The 19,744-nt window shown below is 34.9% G+C and overlaps 1 protein-coding gene across 1 annotated transcript in view; it reads left to right on the top strand.

The window, feature by feature from the left end:
- Positions 1–19,687, top strand: part of Snap23 (synaptosome associated protein 23) — a 43,614-nt gene extending 23,927 nt beyond the window's left edge. Inside the window, exons 3-8 of the mRNA XM_046461500.2 lie at positions 224–265; positions 673–721; positions 1,684–1,801; positions 12,046–12,204; positions 13,670–13,814; positions 18,243–19,687. Of these exons, the coding sequence (XP_046317456.1) occupies positions 224–265; positions 673–721; positions 1,684–1,801; positions 12,046–12,204; positions 13,670–13,814; positions 18,243–18,308 (579 nt within the window). The 3' untranslated portion in view covers positions 18,309–19,687. The remainder of the gene's footprint in view (positions 1–223; positions 266–672; positions 722–1,683; positions 1,802–12,045; positions 12,205–13,669; positions 13,815–18,242) is intronic.
- Positions 19,688–19,744: the final 57 nt, after the last annotated feature.

A 19,744-nucleotide genomic window follows, 5' to 3' on the forward strand; every position in this document is an offset into this window, starting at 1 on the left:
ATTAAATTTTTATGAACCCTGTCAATGTCACATTTCTCTTAAGAAGTACCTGGTAGGAAGAAAATTACTAAAAGAGTGGTGGCCAGAGTTCTTTGTTTTGTTTTGAAGGGATGGGCTGGCAGTTTTTAAAAATAGAGTAGCATCATGAATATGACCTGCAATCAGATTTTTTTCTATATATTTTGCATAATTTGAAATACTAAAAATCTGTATTTTTTCGTAGTCTCTGGAAAGTACAAGAAGAATCCTGGGTTTAGCCATTGAGGTAAGAAGTGTTTAATCATTAAGTATAGAGATTTATAGGAGGGATCCTAGCAGCACTAGCTGGAATTGGTGTTGAAGGGTATCATGTCAATACACTTTATTATTTTAAACCAGCAATTGCTAAAATTGTCAAACCATGCACTAACGGGCCTTTTCTGTTTTCCCCTTTGACAGTATTGAAATATTACAGGGAAGATGAATTCACCATGAGTTTGTGACCTAATTATTTTGGGGGTTAATATGTTAAAGTGTGTTGGTTTAAGATCACTAGTTCTATCTGTAGCTCTAATCCTCTGAGAACGTGGGTTTCTAAATGATTCTTTCTTGCTCTTTGTCAACTCTTATAGGTTTTGTTTCTGTTATTTTGAGTTTGTTTTGTTTTACAATCAGCTTCCCCCCTTCTTTTAGTCTCAGGATGCAGGAATCAAGACCATCACTATGCTGGATGAGCAAGGGGGTGAGTTGAAGTTATTAGCAGAAACTCTTTTTTTTTTTTTATTGGTTGTTCAAAACATTACAAAGCTCTTGACATATCATATTTCATACATTTGATTCAAGTGGGTTATGAACTCCCATTTTTACCCCGTATACAGATTGCAGAATCACATCGGTTACACATCCACGTTTTTACATATTGCCATACTAGTGACTGTTGTATTCTGCTATCTTTCCTATCCTCTACTGTCCCCCCTCTCCCCCTCAGCAGAACCTCTTTATTTTGACTTACTGTGCTAAAAAAAAAACCCTGTCAAATTACCTACTTATAAATTTCAGCTTTTGGAAATGCCTTCTTTTTGTAAAATAAGAGTGATATTTTTCTTAATTGTTTTATAATTTGAATTATATCATGTTCGTAGCTGGTTTGGAATGAGAGATGGCAGTGCCTAACTGTATACCAAGTATGTGTTAGGCCAGTGTGGCTTATTGTGTACATTGGTTATATATACCTTAGATATTATGATACTCTTGCATCATCTTCAGAAATCAAGTCCTAAAACAGGCCTAAATTCTGATGAGCTTAGAAATATTTAATTTGAGCTGGCCTTAGGTAATCTGGTCTAATTTTTATTAGTCTTATAACAGCCCTCAGGTTTTGAGCCTATTAAGTGAGGGGAATCTGGTCTGGGCAAAGAAAAGTTGGTTTTAAGAGTTTTTCTTTGAACAGTTTTCTTTAGTACAATTTTTTCTTTGAACAGTTTTCTTTAGTACAATTTTTTCCACAGTGAGATGCCAAGTACCTTAGGATCAGGATGTAAAAGATTATTTTCATGTTAATAATTTCTAATACTAATATGACTTCTGACTCTAATATGTTCACTGTGGTGAGTTATTGGTAGATTTGAGGTTGAATTTGCTGCTCTATAATTCTGATTAACACTGAATGCAACACAAAACTTAATCTCCACAACTCATTCTTAGAACAACTAAACCGAATAGAAGAAGGCATGGACCAAATAAATAAAGACATGAGAGAAGCAGAGAAGACTTTAACAGAGCTCAACAAGTGCTGTGGCCTTTGTGTCTGCCCATGTAATAGGTGAGTTGATAAATCAAGACCTTTTGAAAATGTATAAATGACAGTGTACCTGCCCTCCACTCCTCATATTAAGTCAGAAGTATGACAGGGTCTGTGTTGGTCAGCTTTGTGTCACTGTGACCAAAATATCTGACCAGAAAAATTTGGAGGAGGAAAAGTTACACTTGGCTCATGGTTTCAGAGGTTTAGTCCATATCAGGCTGCTTCTATTGCTCTGGGCCCAAGGTGAGGCAGAATATCATGTTGGAATATGACAGGGAAGATGAATTCACCATGAGTTTGTGACCTAATTATTTTTGGGGTTAATATGTTAAAGTGTGTTGGTTTAAGATTACTAGTTCTGTCTATAGCTCTAATCCTCTTGAGAATGTGGGTTTCTAAATGATTCTTTCTTGCTCTTTGTCAACTCTTGCAGGAATATTACTCACCTCATGGTGGCTGGGAAGCAGAGAGTGGGGAAGGACATCAGGGAAGATGAACCCTTTCAGGGCTAGCCCCCAGTGACCTATCTTCTCCAGTCATATCCCACCTACCTACAGTTACCATCTAGTTAGTCCATTCAAACTGGGATGGACTAATTAGGTCATAGCTCTCATAATTCAGTCATTTTTACCTTTGAACTTCCTGTATTTACACAGGAGCTTTTGTGGAACACTTCATATTCAAACTGTAATAGGGCCTAAATGAGGAACTTTGTTATAGACAAACTTAAGATATTTCTCTTTCACTCAGATCAAACTTTTCATGTAAATAGGCATGTTCTTGGAAACTGTGGCTTAATTTGACTTATTCTGATGTCCAGTTTCAATTTGTATATGAAAAGATTGGAGAAATATGTATACCCAGATGATAAGAACAGGATGAAATTATTGCCTTTTCCTTTCAAACAAGAAGGGTTAACAAAATACAAATTCTGTAGTAGGCACGTGAGAAATGGCTAAGGGGGTAAAGGATTTGGACCCTGTTTTCAAAAGACTTATTATCATGTGGCTGGATATATGAGAAAGCATAGCAGAAAATATATAAATCTTGTGTTAGATCATATGGTATCTACTAAGGCTAGGAATATAGAACTAATAAAGGTTAGGTTAGGGAACATCTTATAGAAGAGATAGGACATGAGTTGGGTTTTGAGTGATTGGAAGGATTTGGATGAACATAGAGGAAGTGGGTGCTGGGAATATAGCTCAGTGGGAGTTCCAAGGTTCAATTTCCAGCACCAAACCAAACAAAACATGAAGTGAGAAGGAGGGCATTTCCTGTGGAAAGTACAAAGTAAACAGCAGTAAGGAAGAGATGAGAAGTAGAAATAAGATTTAAGTAGATAGCAGATGAACTTATATACCAAACTAAGAACTTGGTAGATTGCAAACTAAGAACTTGGTAGATTGACATTTATGAATACACACCAGGAGACTAGTTAAAAACCTTTTATTAGTGAGGCCTGAAAAGTAAGACTTTAACCATAAAATTAGAGAAAAAATTGTGAATCAAAGATTCACAATTTCTGGGCTGGGGATGTGGCTCAAGCGGTAGCGCGCTCGCCTGGCATGCGTGCGGCCCGGGTTCGATCCTCAGCACCACGTACAAAGATTCACAATTTATTTTAAATTCACATTTATTTTAAATTGACTATTGCTTATGGAGAGGGAAGAATCAAAAAAGACACTAAAGATTTGGAGTCTATAGTAAACCAGGAGATGGAAAGTCTGCAACCCATTTATGTACAATGTATGAGATTATGCTTGATACAAGGAATTCATTCTTTTTGGTTACTACTGTGAATGTTACATTCTCTACTTAGCCCTGGGTAAACCAAACTTCAGGTTGTTGATGAATATTGTATGTATTCAGACTAAGAAGAAGTTTGGACTTCTGTTAGAAGGAGCTCATCTTTGTTCTTAAAAAGCAATTAACAATGGCTGAGGGTAGTGGCTCAGCCATAGAGCCTTTGTCTACCATGTGCGAGGCCCTGGGTTCTATCCTCAGCACCACATATAAATAAATAAATAAAGGTATTATGTCCAACAACAACTTAAAAAAAATAAATAAATGGTTTTTAAAAATTTTTTTTTAGTTGTAGATGAACAGTGTCTTTATTTTTATGTGGTGCTGAGGATCGAACCCAGTGCCTCACACATGCGAGGCAAGCCCTTTACCACTGAGCTACAGCCCCAGCCCCAAATAATTGTTTTTTAAAAAAAGAATTAACAAAAACAATTTTGAACTATCCTCTAGTTGAAATAGCAGTGTCTGCAGGTTGAATGATTAATTGCTGCAAATATTTATTTTTAAGGAGTTTCATAAACATTAGTAGTTCCATCTCGTTGTCTCAATTGGTATGATAAACCAAGAATGGCATACAAAGGTTTACAAATACTTCAGTGTTTTTACTCCTCAAGAGTTGGAAATGGAGGACCTTATGTTAATCTTTCATAATTGCTTTCTCTGGACTGTTTTAGTTTTTGTTTTGGTCATGAGAATTTAAGATTTCAATGTTCTTCCTAGCCTTGTCCATTGGCTTCCTATTTTAACACAAGTCTGTTGACCCGTTTCAACCTTGGTTGACTCTCTGAAAGTCCATATTTTAGTAACTATGATTTATCATTCAGGGTTTAGCTGATTACTTTAAGCAAACAAATTATAAGTGCACAGATTATGTGACTCAAACTCTGAACTATGTTTTGCATATTTCTGTCTTTCTCCTGTGTTCCTTAATACCCTCTTGGAAGAGTGAGGAGGGAGTAAGATTAATTTCCTTCAGATTAGATGTTAGAAGAACAGAGAGGAAGAAGTCCTCTCTAGAGTCTAGAGCAAGATCAGCTTTAAGTCATGGGTTGATAATAGAAAGGGCACTGAATCCTAAAATGGCCAAAGTTCATAAAAAGTGGGAAATGGAGTTATATAAGTACTAATTTTATTTCTCTTTTGTATCACAGCCAAGCATAGGCAAGCTTTTCTTGAACATAGGTGTGTACGGTCCTCTAGCAATCTTCAGCCTCTAACCTCAGCAGAACTCTTTCTCAGTGGATTCAGAGAAGAAGGCACTTCTTTTTTTGGGGGGGAGGGTGGGTACTGGCGATTGAACTCAGGGCCTCTTGACCAATGAGCCACATCCTCAGCCCTAATTTGTATTTTATTTAGAGACAGTGTCTCACTGAATTGCTTAGTGCCTGCCTCGCCTTTGCTGAGATGATCCTCCTGCCTCAGCTGTTGGCCACGTACCCTGGCAAGTAGGCACTTCTTAACAGCTGGAGTCAAGTGGCTTCTATAACAGAATAGAAGAGGAGAGATTAATATCCCAGTTTAAAGATGTCTGATTCTTTTTAAATATTTTTTAGTTGTAAATGGACACAATACCTTTATTTTATTTATTCTTTATATGTGGTGCTGAGGATCGAACCCAAGGCCCCACACATACTAGGTGAGCGCTCTACTGCCGAGCCACAACCCCAGCCACAAGATGTCTGATTTTAATAGCCTTTCTTGGCTGGGCATGTTGGTGCTTTTCCTGTAATCTCTTTTATTTGGGAGGCTAAAGCAAGAGGATCACAAGTTCAAGTCCAACCTGGGCAATTTAGCAAGACCCTGTCTGAAAATAAATAAATTAAAAGGGCTGAGGATATAGTTCAGTAGTAGAGTGCCCTGTATTCAATCCCCAGAACCATGAAAAAAAAAAAAATATATATATATATATATATATATATATATATATTGGCCTTTTTTCCATCTATTTCCTTTGTATACACTGAGATTTTGGTTGCTTTGACATTTCTTGTTCTCAATTCTGTCTCCCATCATTCCTGCCATGTCTTCTTGATCCTTTTAATCGTATCTGATAGTCTGTTTCACTTGGGCTCAGTGTATAAAGAGTCATAACATGAGCTTCTCAAAGGACCTTAATCCTTTTTTGTATAAGGCTAGTATTCTGGTAGTACTAACAACTGGTAGTAGTAATAACTCAGGTCCACATGTCTCTGTCTTTTTCTCTCTCTCATTTTGGATTGATATATAATTGTTAAGGTCTACAATCCTACCTGCTATTCAGAAATCTAAACTCTGAAAGCCAAGGGTTTTGTTTTGTTTTTCTTTTCCATAATGTTGCCACAACTCATTAGGCTATAGAATACAAACTGAAGCCAGACATGGTGGCACACACCTATAATCTCAGTGATTTGGAAGGCCAAGGCAGGAAGATCACAAGTTTGAGACTGGGCAACTTAGTGAGACCCTCTCTTAAAATAAAAAGGATTGGGTATGTAGCTCAGTATGTCCCTGGGTTCATGAACTCTTAGTACTGCAAAATAAATAAATATAATTTAAAAAAAAGGAAGTAGTGCACACTTAGAATTCCATTTACTTGGGAGGCTGAGACAGAAGGATCATAAGTTCGAGGTTATCCTCAATAACTTGGTGAGACTCTGTCTTAAAATAAAAAATATAGCTCAGTGGTGAAGCACCCCTGGGTCAATCCTCAGTACTCCACCCAAAAAAACAAGGGTGTGGGAAGGCTGATAATATATATTGCTCAACGGCAGGTTACCTGAGAATTCATTCCTAATTCTGCAAAAAAAAAAAAAAATGAACTGAAGCTTTAGAAAGTTTTTATCACTCTTTTCTCATTCTTTATAGTGAGTAAACGTTCCTCCCAGATGATATTGTCAACAGTCATAGATGCGTACAATACAATTATATACTGACTTTCAATTTATAGTAGTATTTTTTCCTCTGGAAAAAAAAAAGTAAATACAGCAAGCCAGAATGTGAAAGAAAATTTGAAAGACTTCTCACATTGGTAAAACAAGCCCATGATTTAGGACTTGTTGAATTATCCTGTCTATTATACTTTGCTGGCCAATGTATTAGGAAAATCCTTTGTGAGATTCTGTAGATTTTGGAGAAAGTACAGAGCTCAACAGTATGTTCTTTAACTCACTAAGGCTGATCTGCTGCTTAGACTAATGTGTGGAAGTTATCAAAAAGTAGAGCCAATGCTGTTTTTAAATATGGCATTGCTTCTCATGAAGTACAGACAGCTAAAGGTGGCTATTTGATGATGCTGGATGGCTTCCATCCTCAAGGAATAATGGTTAGCTCTCACATAGGTAGATAAATATTCTGTGATGGGTTTGACCCCTCTATTTGGAACACTGCATTTACTTACCTAAATTCTTGTATGTCAAAGAAAGGGTTCTAAATAAGCTTCATCCACAAAATTACTATATACCATATAATCCAGTCAACTTGATGATATTATACGATGACCTTTATAGATTCACTTACATTGGTACCTAGTACATATATCTTTTTAAAGATTTGATTTTTATTCTACACAATGGGACATACATACAGAGAAGTGTGTCTGTTTTAGTCTTCCCATAGTTAGAATGTATGTATCTCTGTCTTTTAATTGTTAGAATGTATGGATATTGGAACCAAAGTTGGAAGTGGAATTATCTTTGAAAATTCTTTACTATGAAAACAACTACAACAAATACATTAAGTTTCTAATAAACATTGCAAGCTTTTACAGTAAAAAAAAATGTAAATACAGAAGTTAAGTAAACAATGAGATACTGTCATTGAACTCTATGCTACATTGCTTGACTTTGAGAAGAAAAGAATGAACCTTTTTGTTATTGATGTTTGCTGGTGTATTGCTGAATAGAAACTGTCTTGAGTAGATTTGTTCTTTCAGATGTTTTTGTTCGAAAGGATAATTGAAGCTAGGTCAGCAAATCTTTTATATAAGATATGGGAAATAGCTTTACTTAGAAGAACTTGGAATTAGAAGCAAAATTTTTTGTTGTCATTGTTTTTGTTTTTTTCCAGTGCTGGGGATTGAACTCAGAGCCTCATGTATGCTTGACAGGTGCTTTAACACTGAGCTACATCCCCATCCCTAGGAGGAAATTGTAACTACAGATGATTTTTTCTAAGGAACTATTAGAATTTAATAAGAGACTATGAAGATTAGACTTAAAAATTTCAGATAAATGACATTAATGAATATTTGAATTCTAAAAACAAAGTAGTATATAGTCTTTTTAAAAACCCATATTTTTTATTTTTGTTCTTTTTCTATATCTATTCTTTCTTTTTTTGTTTTCTCTCCTAATCCTGCATTCATTCCCTAATACGTATATTTACATTCCCCTCCACCCCTCATACTAGGGATTGAATCTTGGAAACACTCTACCACTGAAATACATCCTCAGCCCTTATTTTTTAATTTTGAGACAGGGTCTTGCTAAGGTTTTGATGCTGGCCTCAAACTTGGATCCTCCTGCCTTAGCCTCCCAAATAATCCTATATTTTTTATACTAACTGATAAATTATAATTTTAATTAACAAGAGTTTAAAAAGAGGCACACCTGGGAAGTCACAGAGTAGTAAGCTGTTTGAATTCTCAGTTTAATGATTCTTAGGCAAGGTATTTTTTGTTCTTAACTTGCCTATTTTACAAGGTACTTAAAAAGTCTAAGATAATGGCACCTACTTTGAAGACAAATTGGTATTTCTGGACGAATTGCTAGAGAAGTTCAAAATTGGCACAACAGGTTTTCTGTTCTAACCTTAAGTCATATTGAGGTTAAAAATTCAGCTTGGAGTGATTAAAATAATTAAAGAATTAAATTTCATTCAACAACTGAGTGATTCCTCTTCCTACTCACTCGAGATAACAAATATCAATAAGACATACCTATGGTCCTACCTGTTGTATATATCATTACTATTTTTTTTTTAATGCTATGCCTTACATGATATCTGTAGATACTCAGTAAAAACTTATGTATTGAATGGCCTTGAGAAACTTGTTGGCTGATGGGAGAGTTTGACATAAAAAGATTTTTTTAAAATTACATTGCAAATAAAATATATAACAGAAATAATTAAAAGACATTTATATCTCTAAAGAAAGAGGAAGTTTCACAATATCACCCTTTAATGTTTGCTTTCTCTCATAATAATTTTTATAATTTTAGGAAAAAATATCACCATCCTAATAACATTCTGAGGAAAAATGAAGTGTGTTATGTTTTAAATAGTTTTCTTGCTTTTCTTTTTATCTAGATTCTCAGATGTTGGTTGTTTCTATGAAACCAGGCAGGAATTTGAATGCATTATGTTTTTATATCTCTAAACCTGTTTCTGTTCTGTTTGACTGGCAATTACTATTTTCTGCATTTCATTCTCTCACCTAATCTTTTCCTTTCTAATCTGCTTACTAAAAATGAAGATTTAACATCAGAAGCCGGGCTCAGTAACTGATCAAAGGGAACTTTAAGATGCAGTCTTATGGCGCAGTTTGGGCTGCTAACCTGCTACTTAAAGGTGATGCTTCAAATGGCTTTTCTGTGCATGTGCATGGTTTTGTGAATGATGGAAACTGTCTTAAAAACCGTGCTGTGGTGTGTAATGTAAAGTGAATTTGTTCTTGATGGGTGCTATCTGACAAAAGATGGACTTGACAAAAGGATCTTAATTTATGATAACTCCCTTTGACTAATGGCTCCAAAAATTAAGTTTTTGCTAACTAACTGTAATATATCCAAAATAAAAATACTCCTGAAATTTTCTAAGTTTGAAATAGATTGATCTTTGTAGAGAGCTGTGGTAGTCTAGTTCTTAATTAAAGGTAAGGGAATTGAGATTAAATGCATCTCTTATTTCATAAGACTTTGATTTCAGGATTCTGTCTCACTAAATTTCCTTACTCCTTTCTATTCCTGAATCAGGATTTCCTGATTCAAGTTTTGTTTCTAATAATTTGGATTCCCCCTGATTTAGGCCACTACCAAATCAAGGAATTAGTTAATTCTTAGATGGAATTCTCAGAAATTAATCACTAATATAGTCATCTTAAATCTTATTTGGAATAAGATGGAATATAAATTTTAAATGTTCCATGTGCACCTTTCTTTAACATGTTATTATTTGTCCCATAATTCCTATTATGTCTTATATTAGCTTACAATCGTTTTATATTGAATTAATACAGAGCTTAATTTTTCATGGGAGTTAATCCTTTAGTCAGTTTACCAAATGTTTTATTTACGTTTTAATGTCTTGAATCCTCCTTAATTCTGGATGTTTATAAAAATTATGAAGACAGTAATTAAATGCTTAAAAAAAAAAGCATCTGATTCCTATCCTTTGTTTGCCCTTTTCTTTTTTCCTGTCTGATCACCCAAAACACTCACACTTACTCACTCATATTACATTTGGTAATATTTGATCCTTTTCTCCTCAATATGAAAAACAAATAGGTAATATATTTGGCCTTTTTTTCTTTCCTATTTTTGTTCAGCTCATGCAAATGTTGACGGAAACCAGAACTAGAAAAAGAAGTTGTTAATGTTTTTGTGCTCATATCTTGATAATTACTGTATTTTCTTCTTTTATAGAAGCTTTCTGAATTGATTAAGGGATATTTCAAATTCTTTTTTTCAAAGTTGCTATTCTAAAATGAGACATTTAAATGGAAGAAAATGTGATAGTTAAAGAACTGACAATCAAGTATAAATCTAATGTAAATTAATATACTCATCTTAATCTAAGAAAACAGAGTTTTGTTTGTTTTGTTTTTATACCAGGGTTTGAGCCCAAGGGAGCTTTACCACAGAGCCACATCCCCAGCCTTTTTAAAATATTTTATTTAGAGACAGGGTCTTGATGAATGTGCTTAGGGCCTCGCTAAATTGCTGAGGCTGGCTTTGAACTTTCAATCCTCCTGCCTCAGCTTTCTGAGGCACTGTGATTACAGGTATGTGCCAAGGCACCTGGCTCCAAACAGAGTTCTTAATCTCATTAAAATTTATTACGTAGCTGGGCACAGTGGCACAGACCCGTAATCCCATCAATTTGGGAAGCCGAGGCAGAAAGATCACAAGTTTGAGACTAGTCTGGGTAATTTAGCAAAGTACTCTTTCAAAATGAAAAATAAGGGGGTTGGGGCTGTAGCTCATTGTACAGCACTTGCCTTGCATGTATGAGGCACTGGGTTTGATTTTCAGCACCACATAAAAATAAATATATGAATATACTTTTTAAAAAATTAAAAATAAAAACAGCTGGGGATGTGGCCCAGTAGTAGAGTACCTATGGATTCAGTCCCCAGTACCACATGCACAAAGGGTTAATCACAGAGTTGCTTAAGCATTTTATCATCCTGAAGGCTAATTTCTTCACAGAAGGGGGCTGCATATTTTAGTTTGCAAAAGATAAAGTCGGGTGCATGCCTGTAATCCCAGCCGTTCGGGAGGCTGAGACAGGAGGATCGTGAGTTCAAAGCCAGCCTCAGCAAAAGCAAGGCGCTAAGCAAACTCAGTGAGACACTGTCTCTAATAAAATACAAAATAGGGTTGAGGATGTGGCTCAGTGGTTGACTGCCCCTGAGTTCAATCCCTGGTACCCCCAAAAAGAAGAAGAAGAAGAAGAAAAGGTAAACTCCTAAATAAAAAAGCCCTCAACAGAGAATTTGTAACTGGCACCAGTGTGGCAAGGTGGTTATTTATCAATTGATTGTTCAATTTGGAAATAACTTGTGTTTTTCCTTTATGTATTTTGCTTGTTTGTTATTTTTTAAATATTTTTCTTTTAGTTGTAGATGGACACAATAACTTTATTTTATTTATTTATTTTTATGTGGTGCTGAGGATTGAACCCAGTGCCTCACACGTGCTAGGCGAGCACTCTACCACTGAGCCACAACCCCAGCCCCTTGTTTGTTTTTTAAAAAAATTCTTTTTGAAATTTTCATGCAAAACTAACACAAAACTGATCTGCCAAAACTACTTCAGTTCTAATAAGACAGAGCAAAGAACAGGGTCAAATTATTACCTACTCGGTCTTCTTACTCTGTCATCCCTTTTCAACCTCAGAGATGCCTTATTTTCTTTTCCCTAGCATCCATTAACCTCTGTTCTGGAAAATGCTACAGGCTGAGGAACCTTGAAAAAATCAAATAATTGCATTTTGCTATTTGCTAACAGCTTAGTGCAGATTTAATAGTAGTAGCATTTGGGCTGTTTAAAAATGATTTAATGGTAGTGGGTTTACATCACTAATCTTTATCATATCTTCTATTACCATGGAGCTTAGTATAGATAATCTAGATTTAGCTGTTTGCAGCTTTTCTGCTAAAGGTATTAGGGTCATCCTTAAATTAACTATAGCACTAATAATCACAACTCTACTTCTCCTGCTTTTGGTATGTTTCTGTACTCCTGATTCTTATATAGGACGAAGAATTTTGAGTCTGGAAAGGCGTATAAGGCAACATGGGGAGATGGCGGAGACAATTCACCTAGCAATGTAGTATCTAAGCAACCGGGCCGAGTAACAAATGGTCAACCTCAGCAACCAACTACAGGAGCAGCCAGTGGTGGATACATTAAACGGTATGCCATCTTCTCCCAATATTTCTTCATCTTTCCTAATGAATGGCTCACTTAAGAGGTTGGGTGTAGTTGTACATGAAGCCTAATGCTCCAAACAGAAATAAAATTTATTCTGCTTTAAAAATGCATTTAAGCTGGGCATGGTGGCGCACACCTGTAATCCCAGTGGCTGGGGAGGCTGAGGCAGGAAAATCACAAGTTCAAAGCCAGCTTCAGCAAAAGCGAGGTGCTAAGCAACTCAGTGAGACCCTGTCTCTAAATAAAATACAAAATAGGGCTGGGGATGTGGCTTATTGGTCAAGTGCTCCTGAGTTCAATCCCTAATACCCAGAAGAAAAAAAATGCATTAAAAAATCTGTCTTCTGGGGGAATAGGGAAGGATGAAGGAACTTTGGATTGTTTAGAGGGGAATGAGGGGGAGGGGTGGCGCTCTGGGGATGGGAAGGACAGTAGAACAAAACAGACATTATTACCTTATGTACATACATACACTATTGGTGTGACTCTGCACTAGGTACAGCCGCCAGAGGAATGAGAAATTGTGCTCTGTTTGTGTATAATATGTCAAAATGCATTCTACTGTCGTATATAACTAATTAGAGCAAATAAAAAGAAAGAAAAAATATATCTGTCTTCTAACAAATGTTGACCATGGTTGTTGTTCATGGATAATGAGATTGATTTCTCTATATTTTTTAAGACTTTCCAAATTACTGAAGTAGGCATATTTACTTCTACAAATAGGATATATATGTCACAAAATGTAACATCTAAAGCAGGGGTTGGCTTAATTCCTATAAAGATATCTGTAAAGGGCTGGATAGTAAATATTTCAGACTTCAGTCTATATAGTCTCTGTTACAATTACTCAGCTGTGTTAGAGAAAGTAGCCAGAGAAAATTTGTCAATAAATGAGCATAGTTTTAAATAAAACTTTACTTACAAAAGTAAGGTACCAGGACATGTTTGGCTCTTCATCTACAATTTCCAACCAGTTTCAGAACAATGGTTCTTAATAGGTGTACATTAGAATCCCCTGAGAGTTTGTTAAAACATAGATTGATGCAGATATGGTAAATGCATGTCTGTAGTCCCAACTACTCAGGAGGCTAAGGCAAGAGGATCACTTGAGCCTAGCAGCTCAAGGCCAAGCTTGGGGAACATAGCAAAATCCTGTCTATGGGAGAAAAACAAAACAAAACGACAGTACAGATTGCTGGGATCCAAATATAGTTTCTTATTCAGTACTTCTGCAAGGGTGTGAGACTTAATATATTCTTGTGTTTAACAGGAATCCAGGTGATACTGGGAATCACACTTTGGTTCTAATACTTGCTGAGCATAATATTGATTACTCATCATTTTTAATTATTTTTTAATGACTCATTTTTATGAAAATTAAATCCAGATTTAGTTTATTGTAACTCAACAAAAAAAACTAAAATTAACTCTCCTTTTGTGACAGTATAACTAATGATGCCAGAGAGGATGAGATGGAAGAGAACCTGACTCAAGTGGGCAGTATCCTAGGAAATCTAAAGAACATGGCCCTGGACATGGGCAATGAAATTGAAGCTCAGAATCGACAAATAGACCGAATCACAGAAAAGGTAAAAGCCTTTTATGGCCATAATAAAATGAAACATCCAATCTGGTAATTGTTTAGTAATGAACATCTATGTTAGACACTTTGGGGGGAAACAATAGAATAAGATCCTGTCCTTATAGGATTTTACAGTTTTGATGAGGTGGCAGTTCTAACACATTAAAAACAAAGGTAGAATCCTCCTATCTTGCTCATAGCATTTGGTTTATTTTGTAACCACAGCCTTGGGATAAAGTTGTTTTACTTAAACCTTCACACATAAAGCTTAGAATCTATTCTAACCTTTGAGTATGCTTCCCTTCCCCCATAAATATTGCTTTTATTTTATTAACTAGTAGCATATAGTCATGTGAGCAAACGAAAATTATGATTCTTTTTTTTTGCATTACATGCTATATAAAAGATACTGAAAGGAAAATGTTTTTCAGAATTTGGAAGTCAAATTTAAAAGCCACAGTTGATTAAAACCCCAGTGTACTTTAGAAGATGGTCACTTTTAAAGCTTGGCTCTCTGTTGAATCACTTATACTGGATTTCTTTTTCTTTTTTGATGCTGAGGATCAAACCTAGGTAAGGCCTTGCACCATAGTAGGCAACTGCTGTAACACTGAGCCACATCCCCAGCCCAGTGGATTTGTTTTGAAGCAAATAATGGTTCATAAGATGCCTTTAAGGCTATTGTTTGGTTTTAGGCTATGTATTACCCATGATTTTAATTTAGATATCAGTGTAGGTGGTAATACATCTGTTCCAAAGATCTTTTTCACTCTCTGTGGGTTAGACCTAGAGTAACTCCATTGGAATTCTGTGGTTCAGAGAGCATTGTTATCATATTTCATTTCATCAGAAATGCTATCAATTTTTTTACCACTTAGAATAATGCTGGCCTTGGGTTTAGCATATATAGATTTTACAATGTTTAGGTATGTTCCTACTATCCCTAGTTTTTCTAGTGTTTTGAACATGAAGGTGTGCTGTATTTTGTCAAATGCTTTTCCTGCATCTATTGAGATGTATGATTCTTGTTTTTAAGTCTATTAATATGATGAATTATGTTTATTTATTTCATATGTTGAACCAACCCTGCATCCCTGGGATTAATCCCACTTGATTGTGGCACACTATGTTTTTGTATGCCATTGCCAGATTTTTTTTTTTAAGATACTGCCTTTTTTTAAATACTTTTATTTTATTTATTTATTTTTATGTGGCACTGAGGATCGAACCCAGCGCCTTGCACATGCTAGGCGAGCGCTCTACCGCTGAGCCACAACCCCAGCCCCCAATTTGCCAGAATTTTGTTGAGAATTTTTGCATCTATGTTTATCAGGAATATTGGTCTGAAGTTTTCTTTCCTTGATATGTCTTTGTCTGGTTTTGGTATCAGGGTGATATTAGACTCATAGAATGAGTTTGGAAGAGTTCCCTCCTTTTCTATTTCATGGAATACTTTGAGGAGTGTTGGTATCAATTCTTCTTTGAAAGTCTTGTAGAACCTGGCTGAGAATCCATCTGGTCCTGGGCTTTTCTTGGTTGTAAGCTTTTGATGGCATTTTCTATTTCATTACTTGAAATTGATCTGTTTAAATCGTGTATGACCTTCTCATTCAGTTTGGGTAGGTCATATGTCTCTAGAAATTTGTCGATGTCTTCCATATTTTCTATTTTATTAAGAGTGTAAATTTTCAAAATAGTTTCTAATTACCTTTTGTATTTCAGATGTGTCTGTTGTGATATTTCCTTCTTCATCTTGTATTTTAGTAATTTTGAGTTTTCTCTCTCTTTCTTTTCATTTGTATGGCCAGGGGTTTATCTATCTATTTTATTTATTTTTTTCAAAGAACCAACTTTTTGTTTTGTCAATTTTTTCAATTGTTTCTTTTGTTTTAGTTTCATTAATTTCAGCTCTGATTTTAATTATTTCCTGTCTTCTACTGCTTTTGGTGTTGATTTGTTCTTCTTTTCCTAGGGCTTTGAGATTTAGCATTAGGTCATTTATTTATTGACTTTTTCTTCTTTTAAGGAATGTACTCAATGCAATAAACTTTCCACTTGGTACTGACTTCATAGTGTCTCAAAGATTTTGATATGTTACATCAGTGTTCTCATTTACCTCTAAGAATTTTTTTATTTCATCCTTAATTTCTTCTACTATTCATTCATCATTCAATTGTGTATTATTTAGTCTCCATTTGTTACAGTAACTTCTACTTTTTATTTTATCATTGATTTCTAATTTCATTCCATTATGGTCTGATAGAATGCAGGGTATTTATTATCTCTGTTTTTTTGTATTTACTAAGAGTTGCTTATGGTCTGTTTAGAAGGAGCCATGTGCTCTGAGAAGAAAATATATTTGCTCATTGATGGATGAAATATTCTATATATGTCTGTTAAGTCCAAATTATTGATTGTATTATTTAGTTCTATAGTTTCCTTATTTAGTTTTTGTTTGACAAGATCTGTCCAGTAGTGACTGAGGTATGTTAAAGTCACCCAGTATTGTTGTATTGTGGTCTATTTGACTCTTGAAATTGAGGAGGATTTGTTTGATGTACATAGATGCTCCATTGTTTGGGGCATAAATATTTATAATTGTTATGTCCTGCTTATATAAACTTCCCTTAAGAAGTATGAAATGTCCTTCTTTCTCTCTTCTGATTAACGTTGGTTTGAAGTCTAATTTATCTGAAATGAGAATGGAAAACCCTGCTGGTTTATGCAGTCCATATGAGTGATAAGGTTTTTTCCCATCCTTTTACCTTCAGCCTGTGGATGTCTTTGCTATGAGGTGAGTCATTTGAAGACAGCATAGTGTTGGGTCTTGCTTTTTAATCCAATCTGCCAGTCTATGTCTTTTGATGGATGAGTTTAGGACATTAACATTCAAGGTTAATATTGAGATATGATTTGTATTCCCTGTCATTTTGATTTATTTCTGGTTTTTGATTTCTCTTAGGTTTTCATTTGGTTGAATGTCCGTTTAGTGTAGACCCTCCCTTTGCTGGTTTTTACTTTTTTTTCCATTTCATCCTCATGGAATATTTTCTTGAGAATGCTCTGTAGTGTAGGCTTTCTAGTTGTGAATTCTTTTAATTTTTGTTTATCATGGAATGTTTTAATTTCATTTTCAATTCTGAAACTTTAATTTTGCTGGATATAAAATTCTTGATTGGCATCCATTTTCTTTTAGAGCTTGAAATAAAATTATTCCAGGACCTCCTAGCTTTGAGGGTCTGGGATGAGAAATCAGTTGAAATCCAAATTGGTTTCCCCCTGTATGTAATTTGATTTTTTTTTCTCTCACAGCCTTTAAGATTTTATCTTTATTCTCTGTGTTAGTCATTCTCATTATAATGTGTCTTGGCGTGAGTCTGCTGTAATTTTGTACATTTTGGTCCTGTAAGCCTCTTGTATTTGATTTTCCATTCCATTCTTTAGGTTGGGGAAATTTTCTGCTATTATATCATTGAAAAGATTGTGCATTCTTTTATTTGTATCTCTGCTCCTTCATCTATTCCGATAACTCTTAAATTTGGTCTTTTCATGTTATCCCATAATTCTTGGATGTTCTATTCATGGTTTCTTATCATCTTCTCTGCATGGTCAACTCTACTTTCAAGATTACATATTTTATCTTCATTGTCTAAGGTTCTGACTTCCAAGTGGCCTAGTCTGTTGGTGATGCTTTCTTTTTTTTTTTTTAATATTTTTCAGTTTTAGATGGACACAATATCTTTATTTTTATTTGTATATGGTGCCGAGAATTGAACCCAGTGCCTCACGCACGCTACGCAAGCGCGCTACCACTTGAGCCACATCCTCAGCCCTGTTGGTGATGCTTTCTATTGAATTTATATGCTTGGGTTCAAATCTACTGTCTCCACTTTCTAGCTACATGATTTACTAAAATTTATTTACATCTTATTGGGGGAAAAAATGCTATTGAAGATCTGGGCATAATGGTGTTTGCCTGTAGTCCCAGCTACTCTGGAGACTGAGGCAGGAGGATCACTTGAGCCTGGGAGTTCAAGGCCAACCTGGGTAACATAGTGAGACCCTGTCTTAAAAAAAGAAGAAACTGCCATTGATTGTAAGATGCATCCTAGTTTCAGATGGGTTGAACTATGAAAAAAATATGTAATAGAATTGATGAAATACCGGCAAGTTCTGTGCATTAGGATTTTTCCAAGTCAATTTTATATTCTGTCACTTCTTACTTTAAATGAGTTTTGTAATGTGACTTAAAGTGTTTCTTGAGTTTCATCAGTATGTTGATTAAACTTTTCTTTGGGTCCAGAGGATTGAACCTTGGGGCTTGTACTTACAAAGCATGGGCTCTACTCCTAAGCAACATACCCAGCCTAAATTTCACTTTTATTAGAATGTCTTACCTTGTGAAGTAATGCTCATATCTTTTTCTTTTTTTCAGGCTGACACCAACAAAGATCGTATTGACAATGCCAATGTCAGAGCAAAGAAACTCATTGACAGCTAAAGCTACTGCTGTACTTCTCTATCATTTATTTACTTCAGTTCCTCCTCCTAAATCATTACCTTTTCAGAGTTTGATATTTTGGTTCCATACTCTTCTAATCTGGAGATAATGTGGAAAAAGGGCCAGAGACAGCTTGCCTGATTTTTTGATTTTTTTTTTTTTTTAATTCCTGTTTGAGGGTAGACTGTTGCTCATCCTTCCTTCTAGTATTTTCTTTCTCAGTTCATATTCTTAGATTGGTTTTCATAAATCACACATATTTTCTTCCTTCTCATTTACTTGAGCAATTTCTTTTGTTTTCAAGATTCTGAAGCATTGCCAAAGACAGCCACGAAGAAGGGAGCTATAGAGGTGTTTTTTTGGTTTGGTTTTGGTTTTGTGGTGGGTGAAGAATGAGAGATGAGAGGTCATCATTTCAGTAAAAGCCACAAACAAGTTGGATAGCCGCAGTAAAGATCTAGTTGGATTTAGTTTTTAAATTGCAATTTTTGCCAATTAAGGCTAATGCTTAATTTTGGAGCTTTTATATACAATATTTTTGTCATACATCACTATTTTTGCAACCTCTGCTCCAAAGAGTATAATTAGTTTTCGTTAAAGTGAGCTCAATTTCTGAACTCTTAGTGATTCATTTATATACATAGATTTTGTTATCTCATTTCATATTGCACATTCAGGAAAACTTTGTATAAATGAGTGGCTTTTTATTTTCATATTATTAATAATATCATGGTCCCATTACAGGCCTATTAATCTCATAAATTTGTCATTAGTCTTTGAAGAAAAGTATATGTAAATACATATGTGTAATATGAGAATTTCTCTCAAAAGCAGGGCTTAAAATTTTTGTGGAAGTTTGATAAAATATATCATGTGAATTCAGATTTACCTCAATGCTAAGAATTATGTTTAGATTGGAAAAAGGAATTTTATTTTGATCTCAGGTAGAAAAATAGTTATGTGGTTATGTAGCTTTATACAGTTATTAAAAGTTAGAATTTATTCTGCCCTACTAAAAGTGGTTTGGAAAATTAATTTGGTTTAATTATTGATGATTGCACTGTCATTCTTTTAGCTTTGTGTATTGAACTATGTCCAGAATCAAGTTGATGTAAATCCTGAACAGTGTTGTGAGAATCTAATTGGATTTGTCACCTTTATTTAAAAACTAGCCTCTGCACACTTTGAACCTAGGGATATGGATTGGTTTGACCAATAGCCACTGCTTGATTCTCATAATTAAACTTTGTGACTAATTAATGGTATTGTTCTTTAAGATAGGTAACATGTTTCTGTGACTGTTATTTTGTGGACAGTAATTTCATCAGCTGCTGTTTAACAAATTGAATAAAGCAAAGGTCCGTAAGTCAAGAAGCACACCAATGGAAAGCTGCTGTTAGCTCTTTTCCAATTTCTTTTATTTTTTATTTTTTAGT

This window comes from Marmota monax, unplaced genomic scaffold (assembly GCF_021218885.2).
Source record: "Marmota monax isolate L192 unplaced genomic scaffold, Marmota_monax_Labrador192_F-V1.1 WCK01_AAM20220418_F8-fsc00001, whole genome shotgun sequence".
Classification (NCBI taxonomy): Eukaryota; Metazoa; Chordata; class Mammalia; order Rodentia; family Sciuridae; genus Marmota; species Marmota monax.